Source organism: Oncorhynchus clarkii, chromosome 20 (assembly GCF_045791955.1).
Source record: "Oncorhynchus clarkii lewisi isolate Uvic-CL-2024 chromosome 20, UVic_Ocla_1.0, whole genome shotgun sequence".
Taxonomy (NCBI): Eukaryota; Metazoa; Chordata; class Actinopteri; order Salmoniformes; family Salmonidae; genus Oncorhynchus; species Oncorhynchus clarkii.
Window position 1 is genome coordinate 10,634,755 of NC_092166.1, and position 20,476 is coordinate 10,655,230.

The 20,476-nt window shown below is 39.5% G+C and overlaps 1 protein-coding gene and 1 pseudogene across 5 annotated transcripts; one reads left to right on the forward strand and one right to left on the reverse strand.

The window, feature by feature from the left end:
- Positions 1–12,525, reverse strand: part of LOC139376784 (potassium channel subfamily T member 2-like) — a 34,850-nt pseudogene extending 22,325 nt beyond the window's left edge.
- Positions 12,526–12,936: 411 nt separating this feature from the next.
- On the forward strand, positions 12,937–19,495 carry LOC139375865 (complement factor H-related protein 1-like). 5 transcript variants are annotated; one of them, XM_071117802.1, is made up of 12 exons: positions 12,937–13,197; positions 13,852–14,064; positions 14,735–14,914; positions 15,212–15,391; positions 15,516–15,551; positions 15,914–16,087; positions 17,224–17,289; positions 17,813–17,983; positions 18,099–18,272; positions 18,483–18,647; positions 18,831–18,853; positions 19,041–19,495. In XM_071117802.1, the coding sequence occupies exons 1-11, from the start codon at positions 13,137–13,139 to the stop codon at positions 18,845–18,847; spliced, it is 1,437 nt and encodes a 478-aa protein (XP_070973903.1). In that variant the 5' UTR covers positions 12,937–13,136; the 3' UTR covers positions 18,848–18,853; positions 19,041–19,495. The 5 variants fall into 5 exon arrangements, with proteins under 5 accessions (XP_070973903.1, XP_070973906.1, XP_070973902.1 ...); XM_071117805.1 differs by having other exon boundaries at positions 12,946–13,197; positions 13,873–14,064; XM_071117801.1 differs by lacking the exons at positions 18,831–18,853; positions 19,041–19,495 and having other exon boundaries at positions 13,051–13,197; positions 18,483–18,771.
- The last annotated feature ends 981 nt before the right edge of the window (positions 19,496–20,476 follow it).

Sequence of the window (20,476 nt, forward strand, 5' to 3'; positions counted from 1 at the left end):
CCTCTAAGGCTTACATCCTCTAAGGGTACATCCTCTAAGGCCTACATCCTCTAAGGCTTACATCCTCTAAGGTTTACATCCTCTAAGGCTTACATCCTCTCTTTCATCCTCTAAGGCTTACATCCTCTAAGGTTTACATCCTCTAAGGCTTACATCCTCTAAGGCTTACATCCTCTAAGGATTACATCCTCTCTTTCATCCTCTAAGACTTACATCCTCTAAGGCTTTCATCCTCTAAGGCTTTCATCCTCTAAGACTTACATCCTCTAAGGCTTTCATCCTCTAAGGTTTACATCCTCTAAGGTTTACATCCTCTAAGGCTTACATCCTCTCTTTCATCCTCTAAGACTTACATCCTCTAAGGCTTTCATCCTCTAAGGCTTACTTCCTCTAAGGCTTACATCCTCTAAGGTTTACATCCTCTAAGGCTTACATCCTCTCTTACATCCTCTCTTACATCCTCTAAGGCTTTCTCATCCTCTAAGGCGTACATCCTCTAAGGCTTACATCCTCTCTTACATCCTCTAAGGCTTTCATCCTCTAAGGCTTACTTCCTCTAAGGTTTACATCCTCTAAGGCTTACATCCTCTAAGGCTTACATCCTCTAAGGCTTACATCCTCTAAGGTTTACATCCTCTAAGGCTTACATCCTCTAAGGCTTACATCCTCTAAGGCTTACATCCTCTCTTACATCCTCTAAGGCTTACATCCTCTAAGGTTTACATCCTCTCTTACATCCTCTAAGGCTTACATCCTCTAAGGCTTACATCCTCTAAGGCTTACATCCTCTCTTACATCCTCTAAGGCTTACATCCTCTAAGGTTTACATCCTCTAAGGCTTACATCCTCTAAGGCTTACATCCTCTCTTACATCCTCTAAGGCTTACATCCTCTAAGGTTTACATCCTCTAAGGCTTACATCCTCTAAGGCTTACATCCTCTAAGGTTTACATCCTCTAAGGCTTACATCCTCTAAGGCTTACATCCTCTAAGGCTTACATCCTCTCTTACATCCTCTAAGGTTTACATCCTCTCTTACATCCTCTAAGGCTTTCATCCTCTAAGGCTTACATCCTCTAAGGCTTACATCCTCTAAGGCTTACATCCTCTAAGGTTTACATCCTCTAAGGCTTACATCCTCTAAGGTTTACATCCTCTAAGGTTTACATCCTCTAAGGTTTACATCCTCTAAGGTTTACATCCTCTAAGGCTTACATCCTCTAAGGTTTACATCCTCTAAGGTTTACATCCTCTAAGGCTTACATCCTCTCTTACATCCTCTAAGGCTTTCATCCTCTAAGGCTTACATCCTCTCTTACATCCTCTAAGGCTTACATCCTCTAAGGCTTACATCCTCTAAGGCTTACATCCTCTAAGGCTTACATCCTCTAAGGTTTACATCCTCTAAGGTTTACATCCTCTAAGGCTTACATCTTCTCTTTCATCCTCTAAGGCTTTCATCCTAACCTAAATGCATAGAGGAGGGGTTACCCAGCTTTTGAGACTAACATAAATGCATAGAGGAGGGGTTACCTAGGTATTGAGACTAACCTAAATGCATAGAGGAGGGGTTACCCAGCTATTGAGACTAACCTAAATGCATAGAGGAGGGGTTACCCAGCTATTGAGACTAACCTAAATGCATAGAGGAGGGGTTACCCAGCTATTGAAGCCACAATTCAGAAAGATGTATGCCAAGGTCCCGAAACATCTAAACAAATGTCTCTTAACAAGACATTAGTCTGTTTTTACCTGCAAATTTCACATGGAATATATTCTCTGGCTTCAGAATCTGGACGTAAATGGGGCACTTTGGAGCGAAATCCTTCACAGCCCAAGCTCGCAAAATGGTTTGATGGTCCTTAAAGGTAAACAAGACAAAAATAATACATTAGAGGTTCATTTGTATTTGTTTGAACTGTTTTAGGAGTGAATGCTTTATGCACTGGTTAAATAGAGCTAATAAAACTCTAATATAACTAATAACACTGGTTAAATAGAGCTAATAAAACTCTAATATAACTAATAACACTGGTTAAATAGAGCTAATAAAACTCTAATATAACTAATAACACTGGTTAAATAGAACTAATAAAACTCTAATAGAACTAATACAACTCTAATAGAACTAATACAACTCTAATAGAACTAATAACACTGGTTAAATATAACTAATAAAACTCTAATAGAACTAGTAAAACTCTAATAGAACTAATACAACTCTAATATAACTAATACAACTCTAATAGAACTAATACAACTCTAATAGAACTAATACAACTCCAATAGAACTAATACAACTCTAATAGAACTCTGCCAGAGAGAACAACAGACAAACAGACAGGCAGATGGAGGTCTACTGGTGTGGGTGATTCAGTGGAGGCTGCTGAGGGGAGGACGGCTCATAATAATGGCCAGAACGGAGCAAATGGAATGGCACCAGACACCTTGACACCATGTGTTTGATATATTTGATACCATTCTACTGATTCCACTAAAGTCATTACCACGAGCCCGTTCTCCCCAAATAAGGTTCCACTAACGTCCTGTGGGCTGAATGGAAGAGGAAAAAGCTGTACCTTTAATAATATGACTGGCTAAAATGCCTTTTCTATTAGCAAGTTAATGAATATTCATTTAGTCTCAATCTAACAAAGAAACGGACAGGCCATAGGTCAGTTCAGCCAAATGCCTGGTAGGCTGGACCCTCTTTAGGCCAGTGGGCTGGTTTCTTGGTCCCAGTCTGCCCCTGATTTAACTAACAGAACTGTAGTGGTAATAGTAACAAATGTACGTACTGCGGCGGTGCGGTCCACCTCACAGCGACTGCTTAGGATGAAACAAGCCTCTGCATTGTCCATTCTGGAAAAGAAGGACAACCATTCAATACTGAGTGGGTACATCTCAATACTCTACAGTGGCTTCCTCTCCTTATCTCCTCTTCAACTGTATAACTACTCACATTGATCTGAAAACAGAAGAGGTTGATGCCTATTTCCGATCCAGTATTGGCTTTCACCAGTTCAGCTCTTCCACATAAGTGCAGTTGAAGGAAAGGTGACTAAAGACCAAAAGAGAGGAAACTGTTTTCGCGGATTGAGACGCAGCCCTTGGTGTTGGTGACTCACTTGGCTCGTATGAGGTCCTGGTCCTTGAGGGACGATCCCTGGAGGTAGATGACCCGCTGGGACCACAGGGGGATCTGGAGCACCCGGCGCACCTGGGGGTCCATCTCTGTTGGATACAGGATGATGACATAGTAGTCCTGGATAGACAGGAAGACAGAGGAACAGCCTGGGTCGTGTTCATTCGGCACCAAATGGAGCAAAACGGACAGAAACAGCAAGGGACTACCTGGGCTTGTCCAATAGCAAATGCAAAATGATGTTGCAAAGTGTTTTAAAACCTTTCTTGCGTTCCCCAAATTATCAAGACCCAAGCAAACACACACACACACACACACACACACACACACACACACACACACACACACATACACACACACACACACACACACACACCAACCCGGACCTGCAGCCCGGGGTGGGCGTAGACCTCGTTGAGGAAGTCCATCAGAAGGTCTATCTTGAGGGAGCTGACACACAGCACCACATGTTTCTGCGTCTGGGCGCGGTGACGGCTGTAGTTCCCACCCGACTTCTGTCTCTCCATCCACAGGTAGGCCAGCTGCTCAAACTGACCAATAACGCCCAGCAGAGGAACACATTACCAATACTGCTAATACTGCGCAAAACCATTCTCAAAACAATCTGAGGCTTTAATATATGACCAAATGCGTACAGTTCACCCAATCCAACACATTTATGACTATTGATCTTTTATCACTGCGTTCTCACATCCTGGTACTATAGAGCTACATTTTCCCCATCCCAGTACAGACACACCTGATTCAGATAATCAACTAATCATCAAGCCCTGATTAGTTGAGTCAGGTGTGTTAGTACTGCTAGCTGGGACAGAGCTGTGGGTCTCCAGGACTATACTAGCAAAAACGCAGCTTCAACAGAACATTGAAAATGTGTCCATACAAAAGGCCACGGTAAATGTCAGCTATTGTCTTCAGTAAGGCAATCTGTTTACAAGGATAATAGTAAAACAGCAGCAGAATGGATACTGTTGGTCTACCAAGACCATGGGTCAGTAGAATGGATACTGTTGGTCTACCAAGACCATGGGTCAGCAGAATGGATGCTGTTGGTCTACCAAGACCATGGGTCAGTAGAATGGATATTGTTGGTCTACCAAGACCATGGGTCAGTAGAATGGATACTGTTGGTCTACCAAGACCATGGGTCAGTAGAATGGATACTGTTGGTCTACCAAGACCATGGGTCAGCAGAATGGATACTGTTGGTCTACCAAGACCATGGGTCAGTAGAATGGATACTGTTGGTCTACCAAGACCATGGGTCAGCAGAATGGATACTGTTGGTCTACCAAGACCATGGGTCAGTAGAATGGATACTGTTGGTCTACCAAGACCATGGGTCAGTAGAATGGATACTGTTGGTCTACCAAGACCATGGGTCAGCAGAATGGATACTGTTGGTCTACCAAGACCATGGGTCAGTAGAATGGATACTGTTGGTCTACCAAGACCATGGGTCTACAACGCCTCTAACAATATTATACTTGTCTAGTTCAGCTGATTCCCTACTCACAAAAATATGATGGGTTATGCATTCTATCAATTTGGCATTTCCTATAGTAGATGTCCTAACATTAGTCCAGTTGATTTCCCTTTAGAAAACATATGGGAGTGTGGTAATAGTGTGTGTGTGTGTGTGTGTGTGTTTGTGCTTGCGTGCATGCGTGTGTGCTTGCACTTGTGTTTGTGTGTGAGTGTGTGTGTGTGTGTGCTCTGTGTGTGTGGGTGTGTGTGTTTGTGGCCATCACTCTCACCTGTATGGGCAGCACCACCAGGGCTACAGAGATCATGACGATCACCAGCAGCTTGGAGGGCCACACGTTGGGCATGACGTCGCCGTAGCCCACTGTGGAGAAGGTGACGACGCAGAAGTACCAGGAGTCGAACACCGTCAGCTTCTTGCCCGCCCGCTCCAGGTGCTGGATGCCACAGATGCTACCAGGATACAGGAAGCATTAACACAGGGGCTAGGAAGGGAGTGGTGTCACTGGAAAATTTGGAGCCTGTTTCCCAGATACAGAATAAGCTAAGTCTTGGACTTAATTTTTCGTTGGAGATTCCCCGAGACTAGACTTACTCTGTGTCCGGGAAATTGTCTACTGGTGTCTACATTGAAACATACTGTGTGAAGTGGGTCAAGAAAAACTTCCGTCGCTACACACAGGGTCGGTTTCCTGGAGAGAGATTAAGTGGACTAAAAAGCCCTTCCAATGGAAATTCTCCATTGAGATATTTACACCAGGACTAGGCTTAATCTGTGACCCGGGAAACCGGCCCATAAGGTTTTTTAATCGAGAAGAAACATGAACCTACAAGCCTTGCAACTGAACACCCTATACAGTAAATAGTCACTGGTATCTTATCAAAAGCATACATCATGGTTAATAACGGTATGCTGCATGGGATATATCTGAGGACGTACTTATTGACAAAAATCCTCTGCTGTGTTTTTCAGTTTGAATGTCAGTCATGTATTGATATAGCCTGACCTTTGATCCCACTGGTCCGGGAAATGTATTAGCAAGACTTGGCCTCTCTACTGTGGACATGATGGATTTTTGGGGGGAGGGAATGAAGCAATGTTGTCATTCCTGTAAACCTGTGTTTACCAGCCAGAACAAGCAACCTTTACAGGAATATTCTGTCCACACAGACAGAAGTGTCTCAACCTGACACACTTCAATTTTGCTACTTAATTTAATCTGTTTTGGTTTTGTTTGCATCATATACAGCACATCTTAATATATCTATAGCAGATACATTGTGTTGAGAAACTGATGGATTACCAGGTGTGTGTGTGTGTGTGTGTGTGTGTGTGTGTGTGTGTGTGTGTGTGTGTGTGTGTGTGTGTGTGTGTGTGTGTGTGTGTGTGTGTGTGTGTGTGTGTGCATGTGCGTGTGTGTGTGTGTGTGTGTGTCACCATAAGCATTGCTTTATTACCATACAGGGACAGAGACAAACATTACACTCACACACACACACACACACACACACACATTGTGTGCAGGGCAGCAAATGGCTCCACTGAGATCACTTAGCGGTCATTATCCCCAGGGCAATCAGCTCAGATGAGATAGTCAGACCACAGCACACTCAGAAGAGCTTTTAGCATTGCTTTCACTATCAGCCACTGCGAACCAGCATCTCTTATACTGTACAAATACTAGTATGACTTTATAGGATTCATAGAAAACAGTGTCTTAGATAACATGACTAATTGCCACCCTTTCATTTCACTACCATCTGGCCTATTGACTGACTGTCTACAGGAAGGATGACAGGCAGACAGGAATGAAGGCAGACAGGAAGGACAGACAGACAGAAGGACAGACAGATAGATAGACTGACAGAAGGACAGACAGACAGACTTCCACAGGTGTCAGGCACCACAGTAGACCTCAAAGAGTAACAAGACACTATTACCACACTGAAAAGCAACAGCAACATTGTTCTAGCATTATACCTTAGAAAAGTCTCTTCATTCAAAGACTCATTCATGGACACTCTTACTGACAGTTGTGGCTGCTTTGTGTGATGTATTGTTGTCTTTGCCTTATTGCCCTTTGTGCTGTTGTCTGTGTCCAATAATGTATGTACCCTGTTTTGTGTTGCTACCATGTTGTGTTGCTGCCATGCTATGTAATTGTCTTAGGTCTCTCTTTATGTAGTATTGTGGTGTCTCTCTTTATGTAGTAGTGTGGTGTCTCTCTTTATGTAGTGTTGTGGTGTCTCTCTTTATGTAGTAGTGTGGTGTCTCTCTTTATGTAGTGTTGTGGTGTCTCTCTTTATGTAGTGTTGTGGTGTCTCTCTTTATGTAGTAGTGTGGTGTCTCTCTTTATGTAGTGTTGTGGTGTCTCTCTTTATGTAGTGTTGTGGTGTCTCTCTTTATGTAGTGTTGTGGTGTCTCTCTTTATGTAGTAGTGTGGTGTCTCTCTTTATGTAGTGTTGTGGTGTCTCTCTTTATGTAGTGTTGTGGTGTCTCTCTTTATGTAGTGTTGTGGTGTCTCTCTTTATGTAGTGTTGTGGTGTCTCTCTTTATGTAGTAGTGTGGTGTCTCTCTTTATGTAGTAGTGTGGTGTCTCTCTTTATGTAGTAGTGTGGTGTCTCTCTTTATGTAGTAGTGTGGTGTCTCTCTGGTCATGATGTGTGTTTTGACCTATATTTGTATTTGTAATCCCATCTCCAATCTTACATATGGGTGGTCCCGGGAATCAAACCCACTTTTGTGGCATTGCAAGCACCTTGCACTACCAACTGAGTTTACAGAGGACCTTCTCTTTAGCTTTATTTAACAATCGATTAGATGAGGGTAGATTAAACACTAACCAGTCAATCTTTAAAAATATGTACGTTTGATTGGGGCATCCCCAGCTGTAAGGAAAACAATTAATGAACAACAATGTCTAACTGTGCAGAATACTTTTGAATAAAAATACATTCTACAGTCATGTTTTTATTGTCACATGCACAAGTACAGTGAAATGCCTTTGTTGCTCACTCTTTCCAAACAATGCAGTAATCAATATCAGTAGTACTATAAAAAAATACATGTAAAAAAGTCAAGTAGAACAGTAACACACGAGAAATAGAAATAAGACTGGTGGACGACTGCGAGTAAACTGACAGTATATACAAATATGATCCTTTTATCACAACTTACTAAAGTACACAACGACCCGACTCTTATTCGTTTATGTTTCCAGATGAGATGACTTTATTGCACAAGAGTTTTTACAAAGCTTAAATAAGTAACCCAACTAAAGCTACACTGACTAAAAGTCAAGAGCACACCCATAGTCAGCCACTAGATGCAACAGTGTTTTCTTTCCCACATCACCACACAGACATGGTTATGATGTCCTTGACTGACAGTGGATTCTAACATTTTCAACATGTTCAGTGCATTCACTACCTCTGTTTCCAGGCATAGAGTGTTATAATATAAGGCAATATAAGTGTTAGAATCATTGTCTTTGAGAATTGACGTGGCATGGTTTAGTACTGCTAATGACTGATACTTCTACATTCTCTTCGAGTTATCCCTTTTTTCTTCTATTGGAGTTATAAAAAGCTACATTTCTGTGACAATTCATTGAACTCCACGTGGTATGTAAATGCACCTACGACACATGGAATGAATGTCCTTACCAGCCATGTCCTATGGATGGGTCGTCTGTCAACACACGACACATGTATAGGATACAGCTCAGGACCTTCATGGAGAAGTCGAACACTCGTCTTCTCAGGCCTGGGAGACAGAGAGACAGAGAGGTTATAATGTCGTACTTAGGGTCAGGAGCACTTCCTCACCATGTGACTTGACCAGGAGAACATCTGGGTCCCTTAGTTATAACAGGTTCAACAGTTATAACCAATGCTATTTGTTACTGATGCAAAAGGTGTATTTTTCCCTCTTAAAAAAAAGTACAAATAAGATTTAGGCACAGATTATAGCGTAGTTCGACTGTGACTAACGTTACACGTTTAAAAAAAGATGACTTACTTGATCTTTGGTTTTTGATGAAGAACAGTTTAAGTCTCTCTTTGAAAGTACTTTCATTTGGCGTAAAATTCTACTTGCACCCTTGGGGAAACAATAGATATAAATTGTTTCTGTAAATAAAATGAATAATGTCATATTTACAAAGTTTTGGAGCATGGCTGAGTATTAACATTTTACTGCAGTGTTAACATTTTACTGCAGTGTTAACATTTTACTGCAGTATTAACATTTTACTGCAGTATTAACATTTTACTGCAGTATTAACATTTTACTGCAGTGTTAACATTTTACTGCAGTGTTAACATTTTACTGCAGTGTTAACATTTTACTGCAGTGTTAACATTTTACTGCAGTATTAACATTTTACTGCAGTGTTAACATTTTACTGCAGTATTAACATTTTACTGCAGTGTTAACATTTTACTGCAGTGTTAACATTTTACTGCAGTGTTAACATTTTACTGCAGTATTAACATTTTACTGCAGTGTTAACATTTTACTGCAGTATTAACATTTTACTGCAGTATTAACATTTTACTGCAGTGTTAACATTTTACTGCAGTGTTAACATTTTACTGCAGTGTTAACATTTTACTGCAGTTTTAACATTTTACTGCAGTGTTAACATTTTACTGCAGTATTAACATTTTACTGCAGTATTAACATTAAATTAAATCAGGGTCACACAGAGTGATTCTTGGTAGTCTTAAACAAATCTACCTTGGAAACAAAAGTATACACCTCACACACATGGTTATGGGCTTACAAAAAATAAGACACATGTACCATGTCAGATATAGAGTTTAAATGTATTCAGTTTTGAGTTTGCATCCCAATATTACACTTTATATAGATCACAAAAGACTGAAATATAACAAAACTGTTTGATATAGAAACACCAGATTTTCAGCGGTTTAAAACAAATAATGTTTATTAATGATTCAATTATGAATAACATTCCACACATGAAAAGAAAGGGCTACACAAGTGCAAAGATTCCACAGGTACAAACTCTAAATAAACTTTGACCCTGGACTATCAACTACTGCTGTATGCCGATCATAGTCTCATTCCCTTCTTAAGCCAGCACCATGATACTCTAGGTCTTTATACAAATGTAACCCCCACAGATACATTTGTTCTAAGGGGTGCACCACTAGCATAGTCATTCTCTTCCCCTCTCCAACTGCACTTTGAAAAACACAAAATCTACTATTGTATTGAAAAAGTAAAAATGTTTTTTAATTTTTTATTCCACGAACCTTACATTTTCTACTAGCTACAACAATGTTTAACCACGTCATTTTTAAAAATAATTGTAGTTAACATGATGTCAAACAAACTGAACCTACCTCTCATCATTTTGTAAGTTCTGGTCCCCGAGGAGTAAGTCTCTGAATACTTCGGGGGAAGAGGGGGTACTTCGCTCTCCAAATCAACCATAGTTCTCCAAATCTGAAATGTACACTTTTATGACTGTATTTTAGAACAATTGTTGTACTCCGAGTGCACAAAAGGTGTGTCTTCTCACTCCAAGCGCTCGAAAAGACTGCATACATCACACAAATGATGTTACATTATTTGGAAAACAAGGAAGCAGCTATAGGCTAATTATTCAAAATCGTCCCATTTTTGAGCATCCTTGGCCGTGCATGTGCGACTACACCCAAAGTCCAATTGCATCATTCTATAACGTCTTGAGACGCTTTGCGTGGGTATCAGTGTCCGCAACATCTGAAGCGCACATTGCAGTCACTGGAGTCGTTGGTTCATTGGTGATGATGATTAATGATGATTTCAATATATACAGTGCCTTCAGAAAGTATTCACACCCCTTGACTTTTCCCACATTTTTGTGTGTTTAAGCCTGCATTTAAAATGGATTTAATTGGATACATTTCTTTTGACAAATTAATAAAAAAGGAAAAGCTGAAATGTCTTGAGTCAACAAGTATTCAACCTCTGTTATGGCAAGCCTAAATAAGTTCAGGAGTAATAATTTGCTTAAAAAAGTCACATAATAAATTGCATGGACTGACTCTGTCTGCAATAATTGTGTTTTACAAGATTTTGAATGACTACCTCATCTCTGTACTCCACACATACAATTATCTGTAAGGTCCCTCAGTTGAGCAGTGAATTTCAAACACAGATTCAACCACAAAGACCAGGAAGGTTTTCCAGTGCCTCACAAGGAAGGGAACCTATTGGTAGATGGGTAAAAAAAAAGCAGACATTGAATATGCCTTTGAGCGTGATGAAGTTATTAATTACACTTTGGATGGTGTATCAATACACCCAGTCTCTACAAAGATACAGGCGTCCTACCTAACTTAGTTGCCGGAGAGGAAGGATACCAGTTAAAACAGTTACAGAGTTTAATGGCTGTGAATGTAGAAAGTTGAGGATGGATTAACAACATTATAGTTACTCCACAATAATAACCTAATTGACAGAGTGAAAAGAAGGAAGCCTGTAGAGAATACAAATATTCCAAAACGTGCACCCTGTTTGCAACAAGGCACTAAAGTAATATTGCAAAAAATGTGACAAAGCAAATAACTTTTTGTCCTGAATACAAAGTGTTATGTTTGGGGCAAATCCAATACAACACATGGAAGAATTTTGAAATTAATAATGGGCAAATGTTACACAATCCAGGTCTATAATGCCTTTAGAGGCTTACCCAGAAAGACTCGCAGCTGTAATCGCTGCCAAAGGGGTTTCTAACGTGTATTGACTCAGGGGGGTGAATACTTATCTAATCACGATACAGTATATTAGTGTTCTATTTTTCAGAAATGTTTTACAATTGTTCAAATTTTACTTCCACTTTGACATTACAAAGTATTTTGCGTAGATCGTTGACACACACAAAAAAAGACAATTAAATCCATTTGAATCAAAATGTGGAAAAAGTCAAGGGGTGTGAATACTTTCTGAAGGCACTGTATCTACCTACATTATTATTTGGTTGATTTGGATCAGTGGAGGCTGCTGGGGGGGAGGACGGTTCATAATAATGTCCAGGAATAGACTGAATAGAATGGTATCGAAAACATGTGTTTGATGCCATTCCATTCACTCCATTCCAGCCATTATTAAGAGCCGTCCTCCCCCCCAGCAGCCTCCACTTGGATAAATACAAACAAACACACTAACACATGGAACAAACAGTCGTTTCTAGCACATGGTCATTTTCAACACCTGTCCCCTTGGGTTCTAATTGACACAAAAGGAAATAAATAAATACATAATCAATGACAAATCACATAAAATCACAGATCGGTACATTATCACAATTATATGCACAAAATCAAATCTCATACTGTATGTATCCCTAATATTTACAACATAGAGTTACACGCAGCAGTTCATGATTGTGATTGCTATAGCAACCGGTTTTTGGTGTTTCTTCTGAATGTATTAACCAGTTTCAGCAGTTAATGTTCTTCTGATAAAGTGTTCCATGAATGTGCTCCTCTGTATGAGAAGGAGCTCCTATAGAGGTTTTTCATAGAGGGACCCTGCAGTTTTCTCTGGTGTCCCATGAAATGTGGATTTAGTGTTATTGATGACCACACATTGTCCACGGTTTTCCAAGATGTAAACCAAACCAGCTAATCGCTTTGTCTGATAAATTGAACGTATGGAGTTTGGAGAGCAGTACCCTGTGATTCATTATGTCAAAGTCCTTTTTCAGGTCAAGGAAGACTGCCCCGACCACATTTCCCTCATCCAGTGATTTCTTGATATTCTGCAGTAGGACACAGCTTGCTGTTTCAGTGGAGTATTTTGGTCTGAATCCAAATTGTTCCTGGTGCAAGTACTGATGCTTATCCAGATATGACATTATCTGTTCTGCTAGGACTTTCTCCAACACTTTACATAAGACAGGCTCGAATACATCTGTTTGACACACATCTCTGTGTTCAAAACAGTCAGCTTTCTTCACATCTCTGAGTTCAAAACAGTCAGCTTTATTGACATCTCTGTGTTCAAAACAGTCAGCTCTCTTCACATCTCTGAGTTCAAAACAGTCAGCTTTATTGACATCTCTGTATTCAAAACAGTCAGCTTTCTTCACATCTCTGAGTTCAAAACTGTCAGCTTTATTGACATCTCTGTGTTCAAAACAGTCAGCTTTCTTCACATCTCTGAGTTCAAAACAGTCAGCTTTATTGACATCTCTGAGTTCTAAACAGTCATCTTTATTCACACATAATGAAGCATTATTTATAAGACAGTTCAATTGAAGTCAGTTACACCCCTTACTGTTCAAAACAAACACAGTCAGATGCACCAAAAAGTACATAGCCTATTTGGAAACTCTAGAGTTTGGAACTGCCCTAGGCAATGATTAACTTGCACACAGCTGACCTAAGCTATTTGTGAAATCCAGTTGACTTTATTCGGCAGTAAGCATTTGTCAGAGTCGCATGGGGTTATCTATTTTGTAGGGAAATGGGTGAACCAAAATGTTTGGTTTTTGTTCTATTGATTTGGTGTCTCGGCACAGTACACGGTAAGAGCTTCTGTTACATGGCATTGTTCACTTCTCCTTTTACAAAAAGTTTATTTCATTTTGTTGGCAATTTTGATTAAAATAACCAAGTGGACCTTATGCTCCCATGTTGTCTATGGGCTATTACAGATGTGAGCCTCACATTTCATACATTTCTAAGTGGATGGCATCTTTACTGCCATTCCATTACATGTGATCATTACAGGGTAAAGGCCTTTCATTGGTGATGATGGATGTTCAGGGTCATTCACAAGCATTGGAATTGTTAAAGGGATGTTTCATTCAACATGCAACTGAACATAACGTTTTCTCCCACCTTGGTTGTGGTCGAATCCCCAAGACAGATTTTGGATATGTGTTTTGCTTACTTGGGTATTCGATTGTCATGTTGTGTTTGGTCACTATCACCATAGGGCACAGTTCACAGTTCACAGTTCACAGTTCTGAAATGATGTCTAAAACACCTTACAAACACTGAAATACAATTCACAATACAAAAGTGTCCCTTTCTGATGAACTCGTCTGCATTAGGTTTTTGAAAAGTCGTACACTTTTGGATTGTGATGTATTTATGCATCACAACACCACAATTCAAACGGCAATAAAGTCATCTGAAATGGTTGTTATCCGCTTTACTGTTCCTGTGATAATTAGGCCAAGGTTACTCCATTTCAGCGCAAGATTCCAAACAAAGCTGCCAGAAACTAAAACTGAAACAAGGTTATTTTGGCTCGGATGAAGAGACGTCCCGGCACGGCACGGAACTTTACTATGCCTGCGATAAAGGTTGGAAACCTGCGGTTGAGGGGTGGTGGGCGATGGTTAAGTGTGAGAACAGAAAATGGTCCCACACACCTCAGTGCATAGGTAAGTGATTTGAGCATTCTTAAAAAAAAAAAAAAATGTATCATGAATGAATTATGAGAACATTTGGTGTTAGAGATTTAGGTAGACTTTTAGAGTTCCTGCTGTCCTCATAGAGTACAGTGTGTACTGCTCACTGTTAATACCTGCATGTTGTACTGGGAAGTCACCAACAATCTTGTATTGCTTATTAACACGTTTTCTGTTCAGGTGAAGATGGAAACACTGTTGATGACTTTGTTTAAGCTTTCTTTTCATAATGTGTAGGGAACTTCTTGTACAACAGCCTAATTGCACTAGGTCACTAGTACTATCAAGAACTCTCCTGAAAGGGACTCTCCCAACTACATCACATGCTATCACAATACGTATCCAAACCCTGCCCCAAGTCCCCAGTTGTCCTTTGGCAGCCCTGATTTAGTGTATATGGCCTTCTGGGCCGCCCTTAGGCTTCAGCTTTGTAAACACTAAATCCTGAGACTTTGGGTCAAGCACCGGGGTAAAACCTGGCAGTGGAAAAGGTCTATACATCTTTATGGCACAGATAATAGACTAGTCCATCTACTTTGTCTACCTTAAGATAAATACAGACATGCTGTTTGGTTCAAAACTCACTCTAGCTTTTCTCCCTCATTCAATAAGATGTTTATAGTTTTTTGTTTTTGTTATTCAGATGAGAACGACTGCATTGCTCCAGATAACCCTAATGCTAAAGTGAAAACCCCTGGGGTGAAAGGATGGTATCCCAATGGAAAAGTAGTTTGGTTTGAATGTGATGGAACATATGAAATTAAGGGCCCTATCACAGCTAAGTGTGAGAATGGGACTTGGACAAAATTACCACTTTGTGAAGGTGAGTGTGTTCTCAGAGTTGTCTCTGTATAAAACCCTTGTTTTACTCTACCATGTGATAGGATAACGATGGCATAACGAGGACTTTTTGATGACATTTAATTAAACATTACATTCTGTATTTTTCCACATCTTTCACCACAGAGGGTGGCATTTAGTCACTGTATTCTCCTTCATGTTGTTAAACATTCAGTGACTGTCAGTCAAAGCAGCACGTGTCAGTGTTCCGCATGGGAAAGACGCTGTACATAGCAACATGTATTAGTGTCTGTGTTTCCACTGTCTTGGTTCTTTACAGAAAAAGAGGTCTCGTGTGGACAACCTCCTCTTGTGACCAATGCAGTTATCACTCGTGAATATCAGGAGAAGTTTCAAGAAGGCTCTAAGATAAATTATAAATGTCGGGATTCATATACTTATGAAGGAACTGACTCTAGCGTTTGCCAATCTGGAGATTGGACCATAAGTCCCAAATGCAGTAAGTGAAGTCCTGACATTAGAGACATCATTTTATAGTGTGACTCCTGTTTCCTTGGTTGTTTTATCTTCTGAACTCTTCTGAATAAATCATTGATATTTGTTTCCTGCCTCCCTCTCAATAGTTCGAACTCCATCCCCCACAGAGAGGGCCAGCACAGGTAAAAGTGACCAGTCATTTTGTATCTTAGGCAAGAACAGCTTTGTTTACCCAAATGGCAATAAACTGGCAATAGCAATATTGAACAATGTAACTGGCCAAACGAGCTAAACAAACCTGCGGGTTTCTTGTTTTGTGAGTGACATTTCTATAAGATGTTTTACATTGCACAAATTGTGCCCCCTGATATTCCTTAAACATCCCAGACTGATGAATCTATGAACATTGGGTCATTGACATCAGTTGAGGCCAAAACTGTATAGTTTGTAGGAACAGCCTTCAAGCTAATGTTATTAATCATGTAATATTATTGTTATTAATCATGTAATATTATTGTTATTAATCATGTCATGTGTGGAACAGGTGATGGAGGCAGCAGTACTTCGAGTGACAGAGGAAATGGTGGCACATCTAGCGGAGGGGACCACCGCACATCTAGCGGAGGGGGCCACAGCACATCTAGCGGAGGGGGCCACAGCACATCTAGCAGAGGGGACCACAGCACATCTAGCGGAGGGGGCCACAGCACATCTAGCGGTAATCTTATCCAAATGAGAAATTCCATAAAAAAATATCCTAATTCCTTCCTCAGTTTAGTTCAGCCAGTCATAAATATTGTAACAAACCTGGCATTGATTAGACCTTTTGCCGTAATGCCTAATATTCTGCTGTAACTAAGTCTTAGCAGGTTAATTAATTAAATACATAGTGTGAATTTACAATGTTATTTGTAAGAGACCTGGATCGCTGAAACGTTACAGGTTTTTGGTAATTATTTTGTTGGTATTTTATTAGGATCCCCATTAGTTGTTGCAAAAGCAGCAGCTACTCTTCCTGTGGGTCCAACACAAAACATGATACATAATACAGAACAACATGATACAGAACATCAATAGACAAAAACGGCTCAAGGACAGAACTACATGAATGTTTTAAAAAGGCAGACGTAGCCTACATATCAATACATACACACAAACTATCTGGGTCAAATAGGAGTTGTGCCTCGAGGTGTTGCTTTATCTGTTTTTTGAAACCAGGTTTGCTGTTTATTTGAGCAATATGAGAAGGAAGGAGGTTCCATGCAATAAGGGCTCTATATAATACTGTAAATTTTCTTGAATTTGTTCTGGATTTGGGACTGTGAAATACCCCTGGTGGCATAAGTGTGTGTGTTAGAGCTGTGTGTACGTTGACTATGGAAACAATTAGGGATTTTCAACACCTTAATGTTTCTTAATAAAAGAAGAAGTGATGCAGTCAGTCTTTCCTCAACTCTCAGCCAATAGAGACTGGCATGTATAATATTGATATCAGTCCTCTGATTACAATGAAGAGCAAAACGTGCCGATCGGTTCGTGGCCAGCTGCACGTTACAAATTTAAAGGTAATTTCCGATTGAGTCGACATATGCAGAGTTTACCGTGAATGTAGTCTTCGCTAAAGCAGGAACATTGCCTTTAAATTTCATCAGGCTGTAATGCTGCATTTCCACGATACAGATTGATCAGACTCCTAAGTTTCATGGCCTCAATCCAAAAACTAATGCAGGAAAAGTAAAGGACAGAAAAAACAGCTGTAGAATCAATATATTTATTATGTCTTGTGGTTTCCAATGTCTAATGTCTCATAGCAGCTTCATTTTTACAGATATCTGCTGTAACTGTCTCCAACAGGTGATGAGGCCTCACCCAATGTCAGACCCTCTGCCAGACCACAACCTGGTGGTCCATTTTTACCTGGTAATTCAAGCTTTCTGTTTTCCACTTTTCAGCATTAGACTTAATATTCTAATCTTATTTAGTGAACCAAACAGAAGCTAGTCCAGGAACACCTACTTAAATCTTCCAAGTGTGATGCTTTATAATTTGTAACAAGCCTTTATATTGTGTTATAACGAGACTTTAACCCCATCAGTGCTGAGACCCCAGCAAAAATGGGCTTTTTATTTATCTGACTTTCATTTATCTGCATGTCCAGCCCTTATATTTCACCTCACAGTGAAGTGTTTTACCATTTTATTTTTAGAACAACCAGGGTTACAAGTAGAACACAAAATCCAGGGGACATCCAGGGGTCGAATATGCTAATGACACATCTTATAATGCATTATAGCTGCATCATAATGCATTATACATGGATGCTTAAAGTACATTTTTACCACAATTCCTTTCACCTGGAAGTGGCCTGGATTATGACCTGAAATGTCTCAGAACAATATGAGCATTATTTTTGTAATCCTGAAGAGCTGTATGTGTTGTTCAGTTGATAGGTGTGGAGAGAAGCCAACAGTTGATAATGGGGATTTTATCAGTGACTCTGACAGAAATCGAATGGCACTGACCTTCACATGCATTAACTATTATAAACTTGTGGGCCCAGAGCAAGTGATGTGTCATAATGATCAAACGTGGTCAGAGCTCCCCATTTGTAAAGGTAAGTCAATTAATCACTTGCTAAAATTAGCAAGATACCATCACACACCTAATTGTCTTGTCTCATAATATATCAACCTTCGTTAACACTCTTATATCAACTCTTTATATACCAGCTCCCTGTACCATTGACAAAAGGACTTTTGACATACTGGATCTTACAAAAGATATGTTTGTGAAGGAAGGAGAGAGTCAGACATTTCTCTGTAAAGTAACTGATTCTTGGAAACGACCTTTTGTTGCTGATGTTCGATGTCAGAATGGACGAGGGGCAATTGGCAGATGTACATGTATGTATGATGAACTACACACAACACAAAGAAACAGAATATACAGTACTTAATTAACACAATGTTTTCTTTGTTTATCAATTGTTTATAATTTAGTTTAGTTTATTATGTTTAAAGTCGACTGTAAATGAGTCCCTATAAAATATATTATCACAAACTCAATGTATAAACCTTCATTAACACCTATATATTCATTCTCTTTTTACAAAGTGGGCTGCAAACTGGACACATGGAATCATCATTGGCTGGATCTTACACAGGATATGTTTGTAAAGGAAGGACGTCAGACATGGAACTGTAAACAAACGGATTACAGGGGTCGTCGTCTTGTTGCAGATGTTGAATGTCAGGGAGGATATTTAACCGTACGCAGTTGTAAGTCTAATGCAACAGTAGGATAGAGAATATAATCAACTGAAACACATTCTACACAGGTTTTTTGTCAAGTGTGAAATCATATTGTCTTTAAGTTACAATAGTTGTACATGCCAGTTACTGAAAATGCTACTGTAAGCCTCATAAGAGACTAAATATTAACTACAATGTCATCCCATTTAGGTTACCAGCTAAACTAATATTTGGTAAGTGTTTATGGATCTCTGCACAGGTATTAAACTCAAGCAAACTTCAATGGAGGTTTTGTCAGTGTCAGATATACATGAATAGAATCAAGAAATGGTGAGGCCAGTCCCATAAATACTGACATTAGTTGTGGTGAGTCTCTCTCCTCTTATGTAACTTCAACAAGGTTGTGTATTTTCTTCACAGGCCTGGTGAATCAATGCAACAAACCCAAAGCTTCAGAAAATCCCCTGGAAGAGAGGACTTCCCACGTTGGCCACCAATCAAGATCATGATGTGTTTGATAAATTTGCTTTTACATTTGGTTCATGATATGGAATCTGTTTCATAACACAGGGGGTTAGTAGGGGAGCAGAGAGGAAAGGAGGCCCACCATCTTAGGATAGGAGGCTGTCTGACAAGATTCAGACAGTCATTCTGAATGATTCAAAAGAAATGAAAAATACATGTTGAACATAATAATGGGAAGGTTGATGAAACAGTTGATCAGCAAAACATTTGATATTGATCCTCTATTCATTTAAAGCAGCAAACTACTGGTAGTCAATGGGAGTCAAATCAATAGAATGTACAGTATACAATGGACATGGATTCATGTAGATAATGTCATGGCTTGGATCTATAAAAGAGATATAATTAGACGTGTGTGTGTGTGTGCTTTTATATGCCTTTATTGGTTTTACACCAAATCAATTCACTAACAAATGTGTCAAACACAACACACATCAACAGTTGACACTAACCAACAACTAACTATCCAGAAGCATATTCAGTAGAACAGAAGACAGAAATGCCTATTAAACATGTTTTAATAGTTTGAATAGTATAATGAAGACAGTCTGACAATATGGAATCCATATAAGAAGGTTTACCCTGCTGCTACTCTCTGTATACCATGTATACACAGTCACGTTAACCACACCTACATGTACATAATACCTCAATTAGCCCCAATAACCATTGCTTCTATATAGCCTCTCTACTCTATATAGCTTCTCTACTGTATATAGCCTCACTACTGTATATAGCCTCTCTACTGTATATAGCCTCACTACTGTATATAGCCTCTCTACTGTATATAGCTTCTCTACTGTATATAGCCTCTCTACTGTATATAGCCTCACTACTGTATATAGCCTCTCTACTGTATAAAGCCTCTCTACTGTATATAGCCTGTATATATCTCTTTAAATCAAATTTCTCCATCAGCACTACACAGGTGTCAACCATTGATTAGTTCATATCTTAACACCACATTATTTGTGTGTGGATGCATAGTTTTTCACAGGACCTTAATCATGGACATTTCCTCAAATAAATTGTTAACAAAAGATCAATATGTCTCCTTGAATGATATCAGTCATTTACATTTCTCAACATGGATGCATCTGAAACAGTCTCAAAATGATAAAGTACTAATAACTTTGGTGAGACATTTACAGAACATAAGAAATATTTGGAACTAGTGGTTGGCCCAAAATAATTAAACACATCATTTCAGATTTAAACAATCCTTAGTTCATTATATGAACAATGACAATAATTAAATGTTAATTCATTCACTTTTTTTCCACAGTAAATAAAGCCTTTGTTAATTGCGACATCTTGTATTTTTCCACAGT